Genomic DNA, 18403 nt, shown 5'->3' with positions numbered 1-18403 from the left:
ACTAGTTTTGCCCTTTGGTGCTTAAGCAGTCTCCTTGTCTCCCGTCTGAGGCTGCTGAACTTCCCCATCCCTCCGCATGTCACCAGCAGAGATCCTGGGCTTGATTGTGTCGGATGCAACTGAGGGCATCGGTGTCCTCCGGTGCTCCCGCTGCCTCCTGGTTATAAATGCCAATTATAAGTGCTTTCTCCCATAATGCCTCTATCTAATGGCAAATTACAATTTAGCCTTGTATTATAGGCAATCTGGAGTAGTTGCACTTTTGAGAGCCAAGGAAAAGTTTGCTCAGATGTAAAATCAAGCTCCAGGAGCAGCCGAGCCATATAGAGCAGCGCTATAGTCAGGTGCCTATGGACTCGTGCTCCAGTTGTCTGCTCCCCAGGGTCCCTGCCCGGGAGGCAGGACCTCTGTCAGGACCTCATTTGAACGTGCATCACATGCATTTCTCTCTCCTTGGGGTACCCAGAAAGAGAAACATCTCGAAGGCTTGGGGGGTCTCTCACAGCTGGGTATTGGGGACCGCGGGAGAAAACAGGGGATATTGGGGAATACTCCTGGCACTCAGCAGTCGGCTGAGGTTCACACAGTCCCTTTTCACCAGCCATATTCAAGTGATGTGGCTCCCACTGTGAAATGAGCTTTAATGTGAAATACTCTGGGGAATGAAAGAGTTTGCCATTCATTGCCCTGGTCCCAGAGCAGTCAATGGCAAATCCTCTTGGCCCGCTTTTTTTGGAAATTGCTACATCAGCTGGAGGTGCAGGCGGTTGCTGAATCCAGGATGCTACTGGCTTCCCAGGAAGCAGGATGATAACAACTTGGAGAAAACTTCTCCTCTTAAACCTGTGGGCATTTTTTCTTCCGTGAACGTGTCTTTCTTGAGGGATCCAAAAGTTTGCATAGCTGGTTTTGACATACTGATGTTTCTCCCACTGCCCGTCCAGGCAGGCACAAGCTGAACCACCATCTGGTCTGCCCCCGCCTCCCTGCCTGCCCCTCGCGCGCCAGGATTTCTTCCTCGCTGGTTGAGATTTTTTGTTGTTGTTGTTGTTCTTTTTCTTCTTTCCATTCTCTGGCAGCAGCTGTTGGGAGAACAAGCCCCAAGATCCATCTGGCCCTTCGAGCTTACCGGGCTGTGTCTTTTCTTGACAAAGCAGCAGTGGCCGCGCGCTTTCATACAAGAGTTACATTATAGAACAGCAACTTGCTCGAAAAGCAAACTGCCTTTTATTCGCTTGTGCTGCCTTTCTCCCTTTAGAATTGCAGCCACAGCTGAACCACAATGTAGCCTCAGATCTGAGTCAGTCTAGAGGGCTGCTTTTCTCTTTCTCTTTTTCTTTTTTTTTTTTTTTTTTTCCTTTCCCTCCTCTGGTTTCTGGAGGAGTTGGCACAATCCTGTGTTATTAGGACATAAGCCAGCTTGTTCTAGTGGAATTTCCTGTCTGATTTTAATTTCCCCCTCATTTTTTTTTCCCCCCTCAAAGTGAGACAGAAAAGCTTTTTAATTGCACTGCCGTAGGTTGGCCTTTCGGGATATTATTATTCTTATTAAGTACTTCCTGTTGGGAGGCGGCACATGAGTAGAAGTAACAAGGATCTCGGTGCAGTCGGGGCTTGTGGCCTCTTTGTTTGTTAATAACTGTCAGATTGGCAGCGTCCTCAAAATACATCTTGGCCTGACAGCCTGGCAATTAAGTGATTTTCAAGACTCTCAACATTTGCAGCTCAAGACCTGTGGAATTAATAAGCTGCATTAGGCCTTTTGGGTTTGTTTTCTGCCGTTCGGTAGTCACAGCTCCTCGTCCAAAAAGCCGGCACCAGTGGGAAAGTCTCACTCTGGAAATCCTCAGCGCGGAGGTAGAAACTCCTGGTCAGGTGTGGTGAGGTGGACTGGCACGTCGCAGATGGGGTTTGCATCCTGTTGTCCATCTCCATCCCAGCCTCGGTGGCTTACGTTTCAGCAGGTTCGCTGTGCCTGCATAGCATCTAGCGATGAGCCTGGGATACTTCTGGCCATTGAAGCAGAAGGACCTCGACAGCAACCCTGTGCAGTGCAGCTCAGAGACCGAAACTGGGGCGACTCCTCCAGCAGCGGCATGCGAGTGGAACGGGTTGCCATGTGCCATCATGCTGCTGATGTTTCAAATTTCATTGTGTCCCAAAGAAGAATTCAACACTTACTTAGCAGCAAAAGGCAATTTTATTTTCTTTTTAATTTCCCAGGAAGCAAAAATTCTCAGCAATCCCAGAAACTTCCCATGTTGGCAGATATTGTTGTAATAAAGTCAAGGCGTTTCAGGTTCATCACTTCCACGTTCTTCTTGTAGTCTAAAATATAATAGATCATAGACCATCTTCATCTCTTCTGTGCCACTTTTGACAGCAGCTGCAGGTTCCTGGAAAATGTTTTCTGATGGAAAACTGTTCAGCCTTAAACCTTCCCCCAACTCAGGCTGCTTAGGACTGAAGATGATGGCTGGTGGCAGCAAGGATGATCAAGAGACTTTTCTAATTATTGCTCTTTGGAAAGCCATCAGAGCTTCGGTGTTCGGGCACCCTGCCGCAGGACTTCCTCGTGCTCGTGGGGTTCCCCCTGGCTGCAGAAGAGCTCTGCTTTCATGTTATTTACCCTTCCTAGAGGTATAAAAAAATAATTATTTGTCCCCTTAAGGCTGCCACATATCAGTAACCCGAAGACCCCAGGAATTCTTGTAGATTAATGAATAATGCATTGCCTTTACTCACAGATGCCCACCTGAATGTCTGAAAATACTTCTATAGACGTGAATATATTCATCCTCCCAACACCATTTTGAAGTTTTTGAAAGTTTTGGGTACAACCTGTTTTACAAGAGCAAAGCCAGAACTTTCCATGCGGGTTGTCCGCAGGCTTCAGAAAATTCCTGTTTTCTCACCAAGAAGCAAAGTGCCCCATTTTTGGTCACACCTGAAGTGTGCCGCAAAGCCAGCTACTGCATGGGAGCGAGTTACAGGGTTTCCTGGCTTCCTCGTGTCCCTGCCAGCAGCAGCTGGGCTGTCCCCACCAGGACAGCTGTCCCCAGCCCTTCGGTGGCTGAGGCAGAAAGCCCCTCATGCAGCGTTTTGGAGATGGTAGATAACAACTGAGGTATTTCAGGGTTTGATTTCTTAATGACAATTCTACGTTCTTGTAGAAAATGTCAATGAACTCTTACATTTTTAATCTACATTTTCTATGTAGAGGGAAAGGCCATTTATAGCCTCACTGTAATTGTTCCAGCTCTTTTGCTCAGGAAAAGACTGGCAGGTTTAATGCCCTTAACAAAGGTCAGGTGGTGCATGGGAGCGAGCTGAAGGAGAGCCGCCAGGAGCTTCAGGATGGGTTAGACATAGAGATGAACAAGAATATCCTACTTCCATTAGGGCCTGAGTTCATTTAAGCACGCCTCCTCCTTCTTGGGGTGGGGAGGAAATTTATGGGGAAATTTGTTCGGTGTTGCCTCGAGTTGGCCATGGGGCCGTGAGGGGAGCTCACTGATCTAATCTCGCCCCTGCCCCAGCTGCAAGAGCCAGCTCACTCCGCAGACACGTGCCTGCCTGCCCCACTTTTGGACACAACCTGCGGCTCAGCAGTGCTGCCCAAATGCAAAAACAGTGGCCGCGCTGAAACGTGTTCCCTGGCTGTGTGGCCACCAGGAGCACGTTTCTGCCTGCCATGTGCCAGCAGTGCCCGTGTCCTAGGTGGGGGCTGCGTAATGGCAGCCCTCAGCATCTTCAAAAGTCATCTTCGTTGTTCTTCCACCTGAGCTGAAGCAGTAGAATAAACTTTGTAAGAGGATAAACTCCTCTGGGCCGTCTCCAAGAGGATGGATGGTTGTTGTGATGGCTCCCAAGGAGGTTTCCTCTGGGATGCTGCAAAGGGGCAGCCTTGCATTTGCGGTGTCTGATGGAGATTTTTGCTGTGTCTCATGGCCTTTATAACGACTTTTACTATGCAGGTAACCCCAGGAATGGGCTTTACTCTGTGTGAAGTAAGTACTGCATCCTCATGGGCATCCAAAGTCTGTGTCCCCACAGGGAGCTGAGTGGCCACACGTGCGGTCTTTCTTCTGGCTGGCAGGGAAACAAACAGCTCCCGGGTCTTGCCATGGTGGTGGGGTGCGTGTGGGGGCTCCAGCAGTACTGCTGGAGGAGAGGCAAGCCTTCTTGGTGTTGTCCTCTGCTCCTCACTGCGCCTCAGTTTCTCCGAGTGTGAAGTCATGCTGACCGTCCTGCGGATGCTTTGAGGTGTCAGTACAATAATGCTTGTTTTGAGGCTTTTTTTGGTGATTTTATAGCTGAAGGGCAACGTATTTTTTATTATTTCTTGTTTACTTTTCACATATCTGCATCCCAGCAAGGCCCCTTCTCCTTCCAACACTCCTACAAGGTATTTACCATTACCTGAGCCATTTGCCCAACAGAAGTTAGTTGTGTGCTCCTTATTGCTTACCTGAATGGGAAGCTTGGCTTGCTGTACCCAACCCACGGTTAAACTAAGCGCGTTGCCTTCTCCAGCATCCTGACATGGATTGTCTGAAAAAAATAGCTTTGTAAATGAGGCTACCACCACCTTTCTTCATTAGGTATGCTAGAAGAAGAGAAAACTGGTTCTGCGTCCCTCTGGATGGAAACAGCTGGCTGGATGTGTTTCAAAATGGCCTGTAATACTCTGGGCGGGAGAGGGGTCTCTCGTAGGTGAGCTGGTGGGAGCCCGCCTCCCATTTATCTTTGTTATAATGTTCATAGCAGGCCAGAATTAATATTTACTATTATTTTACCTGTGTAGTTCCTCTTTTATTTTTGTTAAAGCCACTAAGCAGGTAATAAAACAACGTAATAATTATCCAATAATAGAAGTATGCTGTATGAAAACCAAACTAAATGCTAACAAGCCAAACAAAAGAAAAACATGCATGGTGCAGCCCTGTTTATAGTGCTGTCTGCTGGAATCATTATACACGTTGATATAATAATACTGAGCACTTAATTACCACATCATTTTTAAACTGCTGTATAAACATTAACCAAACCTCTGAGGTAGGGAGGTATTATTATCTCCATTTTAAAGAAGGGAAATTCTGACAAAGCAAGGTTAGTTGGTAATTTAGTGTCGTGAAGCCAGGCAGCTGGCGGGGAGGGAGATGAGGTTGCAGCTCCACGGCTGGTCCGCTGTGATTTTGGAGATAGAAAAGCGAGCTGCTGAAGCACCTGAGATGGCTTTTTGTGAAACGCACGGCACTGCTGTTCAGGGAAGGCAGATACTCCCCCAGACACCTCTCTCTGCTTAGAAAATATGCAGATTGGTGTAATTAGCAACCACGTAATTATCCCTTTTTGAGGTAGGTGTGCAGTTGGTGTATTTTGCAAAGTATCTAAACAACATTAAAGTGAAGCTCTCAAACGGGGACTTGTTGGGGACTAAGAGGCAGCTACTGTAGCCTTGTGTGTCTGCTCTCCCTCCTCCCCGTATCAATCCAAGCGGGGGTTCTGGGAATGGCTTTCCCTGCAAAGCCCTTAATATTCTGCGTGGTGGTACATGACTTCATCCAAGGAGAATCCCACAGGCGCATCAGCGTGATCTGCTCTGTCATGTTTCTGTGACCCAATTTTCCCCGTTCTTTGTCTCAGACCTTCCCTGACCCCAGGCCTATTATCTCTTCCAATAATTCACCCGGGCCATTATTAATGGTGCATTAACTTTGGCTGCGCTTTCAGCGAAGATGTTTTTCTTGTGCTCATTCATTCGCTCAACTCACTTAAACAGCAAGATCATTATTCTGGGGACGTCACACAAACACAAAAACATCTCCCTTGCCGACACCTACAGCCCTGCAGCACTTTGCTGGAGGGGCGGCCATCCAAATACAACACTGAAACGCCCAGGAGGGACTATCAAAGGGAGTCAAGTAGCCACACACACACTCAGTCACCCGGGGCCGGGTTTGCTTCCCCTGCTCACGCGTCAAGGCTGTCCGGGGATGCTCTGAAGCCCACCAAGCCCGGGGGACCTCTGACGTGAGGAAAATCACTGCAGGATGGCTGGGGAGCAACGCCCCTCTTTGCTGTTTTAAAACAAACCTGGTATTTTCCACAACAGTCATTGGATGCCAAAATGCATCCCTTTAAAATGTATGCTGGGGATAAGTAAAATTGGGACTTTAAAAAGCGTAACAAGAAAATGAATGCCGCCTACAATTTATTTCTCACTTGATGCTTTGGGCTTCTCTGGGTGATGACTGAGTGAAGGACACTTCATGTTTATTGTATCTTTAACCTTGTCCTTGAGAAAAGAGTGAGATTTGGACACCCAGGAGAAAATGTGGGCACCGAAAAGGGCCTTTGCTCTGGAGATGGGGAAGACTAGCAAATGCCTCCTCTCATGTCTTAGAGGTTTCCATGTAGTGTCTAGTGCAGACAGCAGTTATTTTCCTATTAAACTTTTCAAAGAAGCTGGACCCGAGGAAAAAAAAAAAGCAGAAGCTGTTGCAAGCTGCCATGTCGCACCAAGCAGCGTCCCACCACCCCCAGTAACCGGGATGTGGCCTGTGACAGCGTAGTGCTGCTGCTGCAAAAGCACTCATGGGCACTCACCAGCATCTTCTGGGACTTCCCTTTCCCATTTTTTTTCTGTGTCAGCTGCTTGTGCACGGCTGCTAATGACACCGCGGTGACAGGAGTGCGTGAGCTGTTGTCTGGAGAAGTTTTTCTCCTACTAATCCAAATCAATCCAATACCCTGGGGCTCTGAAGCCTTTTAAAGATAAAGTTGCAGTTTCTGCCTGCTGTGGTTGAGGTTCACTGGGGAACATGCTCTTGTTTGACTGCGTAGACTTTGGGCAAATTATTTTACATTACCCTGTTTCAGCCCCTCTTGAGTTAAAAAGGGCTGTGTTTCAAGTGCACATTTGCTTCTCTTCATAAGGAGAGGTGAAGCTTTGTTAGACTTTGCAAGGTAGCTTGTGATCCCTTTATGAAAGTTGTGTCCCATGCGTCACTAAAACCATAGGAAATCAAGCCAAAGGGGATCTCAAGAAGTTGGTATTTGTTTTTCCTCCTTTATAAAATGTTAATTTTTTTATGGGCGTTTTTGCAAATTTGTTGAGAAAAGCGCTACAGGTGCTGAATTATCCAGACAGCAATCTTTTACTTTTTTCCTCAACAAATGACTTTCCCTGTTGATTGCAAAATGTTTATGCTCTATTTCTGATGGCAAAGAAGCCCACTCACAGCCTGGACTGCTTGTTCCCACAGAAGACTGTTGGACATCTCTAGGAAAACCACATTTTTTTAGCCCACCTGGCGGCCTGCGCAGCTCGTGTGCCTTAGATAAAGTGGTAGGAGCCCAGTACGTATTGGATGGTACAGCGGGTGTGTGGGGGGCTTCTCGGGGTGCCTCCCTGGCCAGTCTTGCTGCAGCACCCCAGCTGCAAGTGGGAACAGAAGAGGTCCTTTAAGCGCTTTCCCAAGGGCTTTCCGAATTATTTTTGTCAAAGCGAACAGCAAATGAAACCCTATTCAGCAGCGTGATTTCTTTTCTTCTGCTGCTCTTCTAGTGATCACGTGTGTAGACTGAAGTATTTGGAATAGAAAAATCTTATTTGACCTTTCCTAATTCTCCTTTTTGGGCTCAAAAAGAGGTGCTGCTGTGAGTGATGTCAAAACGGCTCCTTTGCTTGCTGTACAAACCCATACGTGCAGTCTGTGTTTCTGTTGAAGCACAGGTTTATCTGTGGAGATAATCAAAAGCCTGCATCATCCTCAAAAAAATGCCTGTTTCTGATGCCTCCCTCCCCGATTCCTGGGATTTTCGGCAAAGGGACATCCCCTTTAAACCTGCGTTTCTGCTTCATATCTTTTCTCTTTGAAGCCAGGGGGTTGGCTGGCCTTTGAATAGACAAGGATGAGAATATAGCAGTGGGAGGTCCGTGTCTTGCTCATAAACCTTGGCTGGAAAATCAGCTTCAACAAGTGGGGACAGGTAGCAGCATCTTTGCCCTTATCAAACGGCACGGCGGAGCAGACGCATTCCTGCACGAGCAGCGGCTGGGTGGAAGGTGGGGCCTCCCGACTGCGCCTTGCTGCTCTGCCGCTGTGCTTCACCCCGGGAGCTGCGTGCCACAGCCTTAATGAAGAGCCGTGTTATTTCTGTACGAAACACCCTGTTTTCCCATCGTCCCTGCCCCTTGGGGGCTACTTTGATTTGTTCTTTGGTTTTCTCTTTCTTCCGTGGGAGCCAGAGAAAATGTTTGTCTGTTGTTCCAGTGCTAGAGGTGCCAGTGTTGGAGGTGCCATGTCATGCCTTCATGCCGCACCATATCGTACCACATGGCTTGGCGTGGCCAAACTTTTTCCCAGGGGAAAGCTTTCCCCAGGCCTCCTGCTAAAAGTTTCCTCCCTCTGTGTAAAACAATCACCATTAGCGCTAATTGGGCAGGTTTGGGGTTAAATCTGCAAAGATTGCTTGGGTTTAGTAAATCCTCTGCCACTGCAAAGCAGATAATGCTAAACAAAAGATTGCCTTGATTAGATTAAAGTTGGCAAATTCATTGCCCTAATCATCATATTGCCCTTCCCGTGGCTATTCAGGAATACATCACCATGACTTACTTGAAGTAATTGAATATAATTGTCTTTTTAACTCGTATGTGTAAAACATCCATCTTTGTTAACAGCGTGTGTTGCTGTCCTGCTGCCAGCTCGCTGTCCTCTTCGGGAGGGGTGGGAACAAGAAGCAGAGCCAGGCTGACGTTTATGAATTGGTAGTTGATTGCCTATAAAACCATTCATTATTTCTGACCAAGCACCTGGAAAAAAATAAAAAGGAACAGCACCAGCCACTGGAGCCCATAGGCTTGGCTGGTGCTCCCAGGCAGGGGAGCAGAGGGGAAGCCCCGAAATGGGACGCGGCAAAGGGACGTCACCAAAAACAACCCTTGCCTTGCCCCCGGCAGCAGCAAAACACAGAGTACGTGGTGGGGTTGGAAATGAGAGTGGCAGAGTGAAACAGGCGCCCAAGGCAGGGGCATTGCTGACCCTCCCGCGGTCCAAATAGGTTGAAATGCTAAAAACAAACCAATGGTGCCAGTGGGAGGGAGGAAGTTCATGGAAATTTTTCTCCCGTTAATAATCAGAGGTGTGAGGAGGGAGAAATTCTCTTCAGATGTCATTTTTATAGCAACAGATAGCTAGGAAAGGAGGCCAGACAGCAAACACCCCGTGTTTTCTTTTCCCCAGCTCTCCTGAGTGACAGGCAAAGACTTTTTTTGCGCAAAAATTTCCTATATTACCTCGGCAATCAATCATTTAGAAATGTACAGTTACAAAATAAAACATAACTGGCCTGAGTTTTAAGAGATTCAGCATTTGACCTGTTATTCTTAATAGTTTTATCATTATTAGTGAATTAAACTGGTCCAGGGAATGAGCCCAAGGATTAGGGTATGACTCTCCATATTATTAAAACATTACCAAGATGCCCAGCACAGTTTCAGCCCATGTCAACTCAGGGTTAACCCAGCCCCGGACCTGCCCGTTACAGGGAGAGTGGCCACCCTGTTTTGGGAGGTGGCAAAATTTCACCTATAGAGCTGCCAGCTGGGCTGTTGGCAGATTGCGCCCAGGACCGCAGAAGAGCTGGGTTTATTTGTGTGGCATAAATACGGGCTGAGCACTGCAGGAAGCCCAGCCTAGGGGCTCAGGCTGGAAGAGACGATCGTGTTGCCTGGCATCAGATGTCTGTGCAGGGATAGCTGGTTTTGTGACCGTGCTTGGTGCGTGATGATGTAAAACCTCCTTGCCCCACTCCATCTGGTCCCCACGGCAGCCGTGGGTTGTAGCCGTAGCAGTGTCCCCAGGGAGGAGTGCAGCAGCTCTAGGTGCCTGCCAGCCCTGGCAGCATTTTGGGCTGTGCGTGGTTTGGGGAGACCAGAGGCTGTATGGTGCTGCGTGAGCAGGGCACGGGGTGTGACGGCTGAACTCTGCTGCATTTCTGACCTGGAAAAACACTGGCTGCCTCTTAAAATGAAGGCTCCTTACAAGTGTCTTTATGTAACAGATCACCCCTACCCAGGACGGTTAAAGGGTGAATCTTTCTCCTGCCAAAGCAAATCCTAAAGGATGCAAGTTTATTCTCTCCCTGAGCTGCTTTTGGGGGAGGAGGGGAGGGGAGCAGAAGGGGGGAAGGCGGTTAACAGTTACCCTACTGTGTCCTGACATTAGGCGAGCTGCAAAAATGCTCCCAGTGTATCAGGTAGTGTGTGGTGCCAGCCCTTCGCTGGAGCACGGAGAGCAAGTCTGCTGCGGAGCCTTAAATACTTTCCATGCCGACTACCTTAGCTTAACGCCTTTCAGCAGAGTTGGCAAGAGGGTTGTTTTTGTGTAGTCTCTCACCTCTCCCAGAAGCCCAGCTGACGCGCCTGTGCTGCCGCGCTGTGCTCCGGGATTGTACGTTGCAATGGGAGTAGGAGCCTCAGATCCTCTTGCTGATATGCCGGGAAAGACGTATACGGGGATTTCACGCAGGCTTTGCATGACGGACCTGCAAGGAGCACAGCCTGGCCGGATGGAGTTGGCGTAGCTCTGTTGCAGCTGGAGTCACAGATGCGAAAGGCTGAATTTTAAGTCTTTCATAGAAAAGAGTTTGGCGTTTACTGGCGTTTGCTGAGCATCAGCGAGAGACTTGGCCCAAGCTTTGACACTTTGGTTTTGGATGGTGCTTCCCCACTCTACAGAGAGATGCTACCTGTCACGGAGGCAAGTCACAGTGAAATACTGAGTGCAGACTGGGTTTTGAAATGATCACTTAGGAGGTTGGTTTTGTTTTGCTTTTAGTCTCCAGTTAGACAGAAAGGCCAAGAAGCCAGAAAGGGAATGGGAAGACCTGTGACAATATTAAATAATCTTTAATGAAGAACTTCTGACTGTTTGTAAAGGCAGAGCAAGACCAGCCTTTTATCTTTAAGCTGATCGCTGGTACAAATCTAGAAAGCAGCATCGTTACGGATACGTTGAGCCCTATCAGAGGGCGATTGTACGGTATCATTATCGAGGCTCTGCTAATTGTATTTCTTTAACTTCTGTAATTTTAGCAGGAAAGGCCCAGGCGGCTAGGCAGTGTTGTCGGGGGTGGCGTGGAGAAATAACCTGATGAATTTTCCATCAGCTCAACTCACTCAAATATTCTTACCGTTAACTTTTGGGGTCAATAATAAATATTAAAACCTGTAGATTTAATAAGTCAATGTAGGTGTTCTCTGCCTTTTGAGACCACTTTATCTTTCCATCAAAGATGAAACAAGCTTCTCAAATGAATAAAAAATAGGGCCTCAAGTGATTACAAGTGAGAGCAATTTGGGCTCCTCTCTCAGAACCTGGCAGTAGGCACTTTTGAGCCTTTTCTGACTGCCTAGATGGTCTGCATTAGCGCTACTCTCACTGTTACATTTTTAGGTAAATATTTCCAACCTGTGTGTACAGACCTTCAGGAAAGGTGTTTGCTGCCACTCCAGGCATGAGGGACGACGCAGGTCTGGATCCCGCCGGGCTCTGTTGAGTCTGATTTGCGTTGCAAGTCTAGTTTTCCTTGGTGCTTCCTATAATCTCCTCAAGTTCAAAGAGCGCTTAGCTGCTTGTCTTTGTCAAAAACCCTGTTGGAGATCTTTTATGTCGAAGATGTAGGATTTCTCCGCATGACTTTGATTATTTATTCATTCCACTTCTCTGGTGTATGATAGCGCTGATATCATGAAGACCCCTTGTCTTGCACTGCTCTTGCTCTGAAATTCATGGAGATTTAGTGCCTTTGAAATTGTTTTAAAAGGAAAGGAAAAGTTTTTGAAGTCCCTTTTTTTTTTTCTTCTTCTATTCCCCTCAACAGTGCCGCAGCACATTTTTCCAGCCTTCCATGCTCCTTTGCCAATTGACATGCGCCACCAGGAAGGACGATACCATTACGAACCTCACTCTATCCACGCTATCCACGGGTAAGTCTTGCACCTCTGCTCCCATGCCTTGCTAAATTGTTGGCTGCCCATGGTACGCCGAATCCTGCTGCTAAGGTTCCAGGGACTCACTGCCCTCCTGGAAGGCTGGCCCCGCTGGCCACCCCCTACCCCGCTGTCCCCGTCTGGTGGCAATACTGACCTGGCTGGCAGGAGTGCTCTACAGCTCTGTTGAACCTACAGAAATGCCATGTAGCAGCAGGATGGGAGTGCAGGGCTTCCGTGTTGTTATCCGGCTGAGGTCCCGGGGACAGGCTTGACTTGCGTTTTTGTACCCATGGTGTTTCTCACGTCACACTGTGCCTGGGTTGTTTCTGGCACCATCTTGGTGAAGACCCAGAGCTGCTCCCTCCATTTGGGGACCCTGTGTACTGTTCCTTGCTGCCTGCTGGCTGGGGGGACGCTGGGGAAAGGCTGCTGGGAATACTGTAATTCACTTTGATTTCAGCGGACGATGGCCTGGACAGGCTGAATGGTGTTTTCTAAAACGCGGTAAAGAGGCAGGTCCTCACACAGGTGTCCATGTCCATTCTGGAGTGGCAGGACCCTGCGTTTCGGTGGTGACCTCCTCATGAGAGTCCCCCCTCCCCAGGGCAGCTGATGGCCAGTGAGCACAGGCTTGCTGAGAGGGGGGATCGTGGTTAATCTCCTCATCCAGGACATGACAGCTCAATAGTACTTGATGCCTTGGAGGATGTGTTTATAGAGAGATCTGGGTTCATCTCCTGTAAGCTTTGACCAGGGCAGTGAAAAAGGAGCCAGCAGAGATGTGGGCAGAGGCTGTAGTGACTGTGTGGCCGGAGGGTTTCTCCTCGTCTCTGAAACACACCATCCCCGTGGGAGGTGAGGAGCAGCCTGATGGGGTTGATGGTCCCATGGCTGCCCTGAAATCCCTCAACCCATGGCTGTAACACAGGGCTTAGCCATCAGCTGAGGGACAGGTCCCATGGCACTGCGTGTAGGGGAACCTGTAAGGGCTGGAAACATTTCTCAGGAAGAGCAAGGGAAGGAAAAATAGGGCTCATAACTTAAAAAACTCTCATTTGATCCCTCTTTTGACTCCGGAGCCCCGCTGCAGCCTCGCCGTCCAGCCAGGGTCAGCACTCACCCGGCTTTGCAGTGGCTGTTTGTAGAGCTGTGCTTTTTCTGGATAGGTGTGAGTGGGGGAACAGCCCCTGGGAGGCAAGTAGCGCAGACGGCGGCAGCCAGGAGATCAGTGGAGTCCCACAGCTACCAGGGCTTTATTCCACTTCCAAAATGCTGCAGGAAAAAAAGATAGGGCATTCCCCTGGATCCTACCAGAAGACAAGTCGTGGTCTTTTTGGCTGGCGGTCAGTTTAACCTCATGTTTAAAGGGCAGAACAGCTCCTTCCATGCTGTGCACAAAGGGGAAAAGACCGAGCAGGTTACTGACATGGGAAGTGGGGGGGCTAGGGGGGTTGAATGAAATAGTTCTGGTCTTGCATGCAAGTACATGCAAAAATTGTAGAAAAAAGAAAGACATTAATAAAAAAATGTCCTGGGAGATAGTTAATAAGCCAGAGCTCTGGCTAATAAAGCACAGACTGACTTCTGAAAGGGGCAATGTTCAAAACAGTGGTTAGAAGAGAGGATGGCAGATGCTGAGATGTTTGGCACCAGGTTATCTGTGTGCCCCACTGGGTGCTCCCTTCACTCCTCGTGGGCAGGATAGGGTGCACTGCCTCTGCAGCAGCTTCTTCAGTGGGGTCATGGAGCAGGGTCTTCTCCAGCATGCAACCAAGAGCTTGCCAGCTGGTGCCATGTACCTGTGAATCATAATGCCCAGTGATGGGAGCCAGTTTTTTATCATATTGGGGTTGTCCAACTGATCAAGCCTGGCCAAGTGTGCAGTGCCGGCAGATCAGGTTTCATTTCATCTGCACCAATATTAATAATCCACTGTCTCAGCAGTGACCACATTTGTCTGTCAGGGGACCAAGAGTGTCTTGCTTAGTATTTGGGTAGAGTTGTTGGTAAATACCTATTGCCTTTCTCCTCTGGGATCCTTCACCTTCCCAGCAGCACCTCTCACAAAAACCACTTGCGAGGTACCGGAGAGAAAACTTGGTTATTGGTCTTACAAGAGGAGATGTAGTTTTCTTTGAAACGTGTGATGAGATCAGTCTTACTACCTGGGCATTGTGCTGAAGGTTGCCTCTGTGGCTGGTGAAGCACCAAAGCTGAGCAGCCAACTGCTTCTTGTCTGTGGGGTTTTTTTAGGGTCAAGGGAATGCCACTTCTGTTCGGCTCTTTTCCAAGTGCCTTGGACTACGACACAACCACACTGGGAAAATTCTCACTAGCTGTGGACTCTCTTGGCCATTTTTTTCTCTTTCAATTTTATCTGCAAACATCTTAACCTCATCTCCTGCCTTTTCCTCCTCTAGTTTTTGTTCCTATTCTCTCCTCCAGTCTCTGCTCCAGAGATCATAACATAGTGCTCACCCTCCTCACTGGAGGATGTCCAACGTGAAATCATCCAGAACATGGCAGTGGAGCTGGGCTAGAGCATGCGTAGAGGTTGCGCGTCTCTTGTTCAATAGGCTGGGTGGACTCTGCGGGCACAGTCAAGCCTCTAGAAATTTGAACTCCACCCTGGTGGTGCAGAAATCCATCCTTTTGTTTAAAGTAAACAACTCCAAAAAAGAAGTCATGTGCATATTTTCACTCTAGAAAATTATGGTAAATGTTTGGAAGAAAAATGGTGTCACTGAGTTTTGGCTTTATGATTAATGTGATCAGTGCCTGACAGAGAGCCCCCAATTCATCAAGCCCATATTCTAGCTGTCTGCTGTCTTGCCAGTACCAAATTTATCTAATTACATGAACATTGCAGAGCAAATTAAGTGTAGTCTCATTTGTTGCTAACTATGGGGTCATCTTATCTGCCTGCTGCATTATGTCAAGGGTTTGTTTCCTGATTGCTCGATGTGACATGGCAGTGCATTCCCCTTCATCACTGTTTGCATTTGGCCTAATGAGAACATACATTATTTTATCCTAACTGGAAGGAACTCATCTGCAAGGCTGTCTTGAGCAGGACCACCTGTGGGACCCTTTTCTTGAGAATATGGTTGGGAATATGGAAAACTCAAGTAATAAAAGATCCACGTGCCAAGATGGGGGTCTGAAAGATTTGCTGCATTTCTGCTCACTGAGACTGCTCACTGACGTCTTTATCTCTCAGTCATTTCCTTGTTAAACAGCATGACAAATAATTTTCAGGGCTTAAGTCTTCTTCCAAATCACTGAGCATTTATTGTATAGATCCAGAAGCAGGTCATGTTGGTATTGCCTTGAAATATACTTCTACAGATTTTTTTTTCAGGGTAAAATAGTGTTTCTCCAGTCATTAGGACAACTCACTTTTCTGTACAACCTCTGTTGGTTTTACTTCTTTGGCGATACACCACTCTTTCCTTTTTGATATTTTTTTTTTGGCTTTAAGAACAATTTGGCAGAATCATGATGCTTGCTTGGCTAGTTTAGAAAAATAAAGTATCTCATTCAGACGATCCTTGAGCTCTCTGCAGTGCAAACCAACAGGAATATTGTGGATTCAAGGCATCGTCCTGGATTCTGACACTTGTGAGCTTCTGGTCTTATGGAGGATGGGGGGAGAGGGAGTATCGGAGCCCAGTGGACACTGAGAATCGATGTAAAGCAGATTGGGGTAAAACTGAGTATGGGATGAAATCTCTTCCAGAACTGTAGAGTTAGAGCAGAATGAATAAAGGAAATTGCATTGGTACATATAAATTTTATAAGGTACCACTTCCACAAAGCAACATTGTTTAATATTAAAGGTTGCAAAATACAGCTCTCAAAAGCTAAGAAATGACAGGAAAATAAATCTGCAGATTCTGACTCATTTTGTATGCCATTGTGATAATGTATTAAATTACACAGCCACATACTGGTTTTCCCTGGGATCCTCACCTCTCCTGCAGCACAGGATGGCCCAGGCTCCGTGGAAGAGCAATGGTGGGTGCTCTATGCATTTCCTGCATGCAGCTTTTATTAATTTGTGAGAATTTCACTCTGCACCGTTGGTTGTAGGCAGAACATAGATCAGCATTACCAGCGCAAAAGTCGTCAGCCAGGGTGTTTCAGCAGGTTCAAAGCTGAACCAAATTCACCCTGTAAGTTAGAGCAGGTCCTTTTCTAATAAAGGGGATATTTCATATTTTAGTGAGCTTCTTCACAAAAGCTTACTCCACTGGGGCCCAGTCTCTGCAATAACTCCCTCCGCTTTAAACCAAGGGAACTCTTAGCATCAGCTTTGCAAGATCAAGCCCTTGACTACAGAGGAAAGCTGCTGGCAGAGACGGCAGGTGATTACTGATAGCTCCCTTCCACTCCCCACTTTTAGGTGTGCTTAGCTACTCTCTTTTTTTTTTTTTTAAAGCGCAACAAAAATAACTAAAAACTCCTTAGCTCAGCTGAAAAGTCCCTGCCAATGCAAGAGCCTTCAGGGCTAACCCTTGTAAACAGCATGCCTAGGCTTGACTCAGCAAGAAGCTTTTTAACAGTAGCTCCTAAACTGTGGTTAAAACCCATCAGGCATTATGCAGTGTAACAAACAAAAGCAGCCTTGTTTTTCTACCGACATCCTGGTGGTGTTTCAGGATGCAGTTCTGACATTATTTATTAACAAAATATTGTTGTTGCTCTTCTGTCCACACATAAAAATAGTAAAAAAACCCCTGAGCTGATAGTCACAAATTCCATGGCTTTCATGAAGACTGAATTGTCCCAAAGACATAAGCATAGAGAAGACTCCATATCCATGATAATGTGGAGTTGCCCTTAATTTCCCTCTCGTAAGCATTTTATCTGGTTTAATCATGGATCTTCTTCCATTTCCCTGAGATCTTAATATATTACAGATTTTCCCTGATATCCAGCCTACACTCTTTTTCTTTATCTGATCCTATTACCCCTCCTTGTTCAACTTTGTTTTCTTTTTACTATGTTAAAAATCACAGAATGCCTTTGCAGGACCAGTTCCAATGTTCCCGAGCAGTTTAGGCAGGGTAATTCACAGGCATGCAAGGTGACTGTTAAACTTTTCATCATAAAAAGGCAATCTCTCAAGTGTTTAAAAATTTGCCAAATTTAATGTCGAACCCAAGAGTTTCCGTGTTGGATATCTGTTTCAGGATGGTTTTCTGTTTTCTTTGGGGTTTTTTTTTGTGAGATTTAGCCAAGGGAGGCCAAGTGGGGTTAAGGGAAAATATGTTGTTTAGCCATACAAAAAATAATCATCATCATCTTATAACTGTGCTCTGAGAAACACCAGTGTCTCTTGCTTCAGAGGTGGAATTTGCTATCGTCACAGATACACCTTTTGCTGTTCCTATTTTAAAAAAACACACACAACCCCCCCTTCAATTTTGCCAGACATGAATCCTTTGAAAAAATCTCACTTCCAACATGGTCAGTGAAGGGGTGTCGGAGTTTTGCAGAAAAATTTTCCGAGCACCCCTGTGGCCCTGACCATGCTCCAGCCGAGCTCTGCCAGGGCTTTCCTGTCAGTGCTCCCCATTTTCTGCCGGGGGCTCTCGGTCATCCCCTCCACCCGGGGGGATTCACGACCACAGCTGACGGCGGAGGGGAGCCGGTCGCATCGCAAGCTCACGGAGCCGCCTTTGTGCGTTATCGGGTGTGCGTAAAATGCCTTTGGTTAACCTCCACGGGACATGGCTCCTGTGAGGCTGCAGCTTTGGTCCCATCAGGCGGTTTAGGATGGGACCCCAGGTAATGTTCGTTCCTGCAGCAAGGACGCCGCTCAGCTGAGCCGCAGAACGTACATGCCAATAAAACCTGTGTGTTTTCATATTTACTTTGCTACCGGAGTAGAAAATCTTTGGCAGGCTGTGATTGATGGTACTGTGCTGCTTTGGAGATAGAGCGAGCTCCCTCCGGAGTCAAAGCAAACAGCTGCTCAGCGAGGCCTTCTTATGTGTTTTGCAAAGTTTTATGACTTTCACCAAATAGATACATTGCTCATTTGGGAAACAGGTTTGGGGGCTCCCACATCCAATTTATTCTGTCCCCTTCTTTCCCACATGCTTCTTTTATTTATTTAAGAAAATAAGAATGTGTGAGTATGCGATGGTTTGCAGAGGCTGGTCCCCTCCAGAAGGCTGGTTCAAACCTCTCCCTGGTCTGTAATTAGCAGGAGTGTGTTGCTTTTAGGTGGCTCTTTGGTAACCTACAGGAGGTGATTTGGGGAACTATCAATACCGATCTCACTGTAAAACTACCAGGATTAATACTTGATGGTCACTTGATCCATCTCCAGGAGACCACAGATTAAATACTGGGCTGCTGCTGTCCTGTTTTGGGAGCTGGAAAAAT

The 18403-nt window shown here is 47.2% G+C and overlaps 1 protein-coding gene across 5 annotated transcripts in view; it reads left to right on the top strand.

Annotated features, from left to right (window-relative positions):
* Positions 1–18403, top strand: part of GLI2 (GLI family zinc finger 2) — a 198215-nt gene that overhangs the window by 115766 nt on the left and 64046 nt on the right. For 4 of the 5 annotated variants that reach the window (XM_072875390.1, XM_072875386.1, XM_072875387.1 and 1 more), the window contains one exon: positions 11896–12001. The exons of the other annotated variant lie outside the window; for it this stretch is intronic. In XM_072875390.1, the coding sequence (XP_072731491.1) occupies positions 11896–12001 (106 nt within the window). The remainder of the gene's footprint in view (positions 1–11895; positions 12002–18403) is intronic. 5 annotated transcript variants of the gene reach the window in all.

The sequence above is a fragment of the Ciconia boyciana genome, chromosome 10, assembly GCF_034638445.1.
Source record: "Ciconia boyciana chromosome 10, ASM3463844v1, whole genome shotgun sequence".
Classification (NCBI taxonomy): Eukaryota; Metazoa; Chordata; class Aves; order Ciconiiformes; family Ciconiidae; genus Ciconia; species Ciconia boyciana.
The sequence above is the reverse complement of the archived record's forward strand: the minus strand, read 5'-3'. Positions and strand labels throughout refer to the sequence as shown.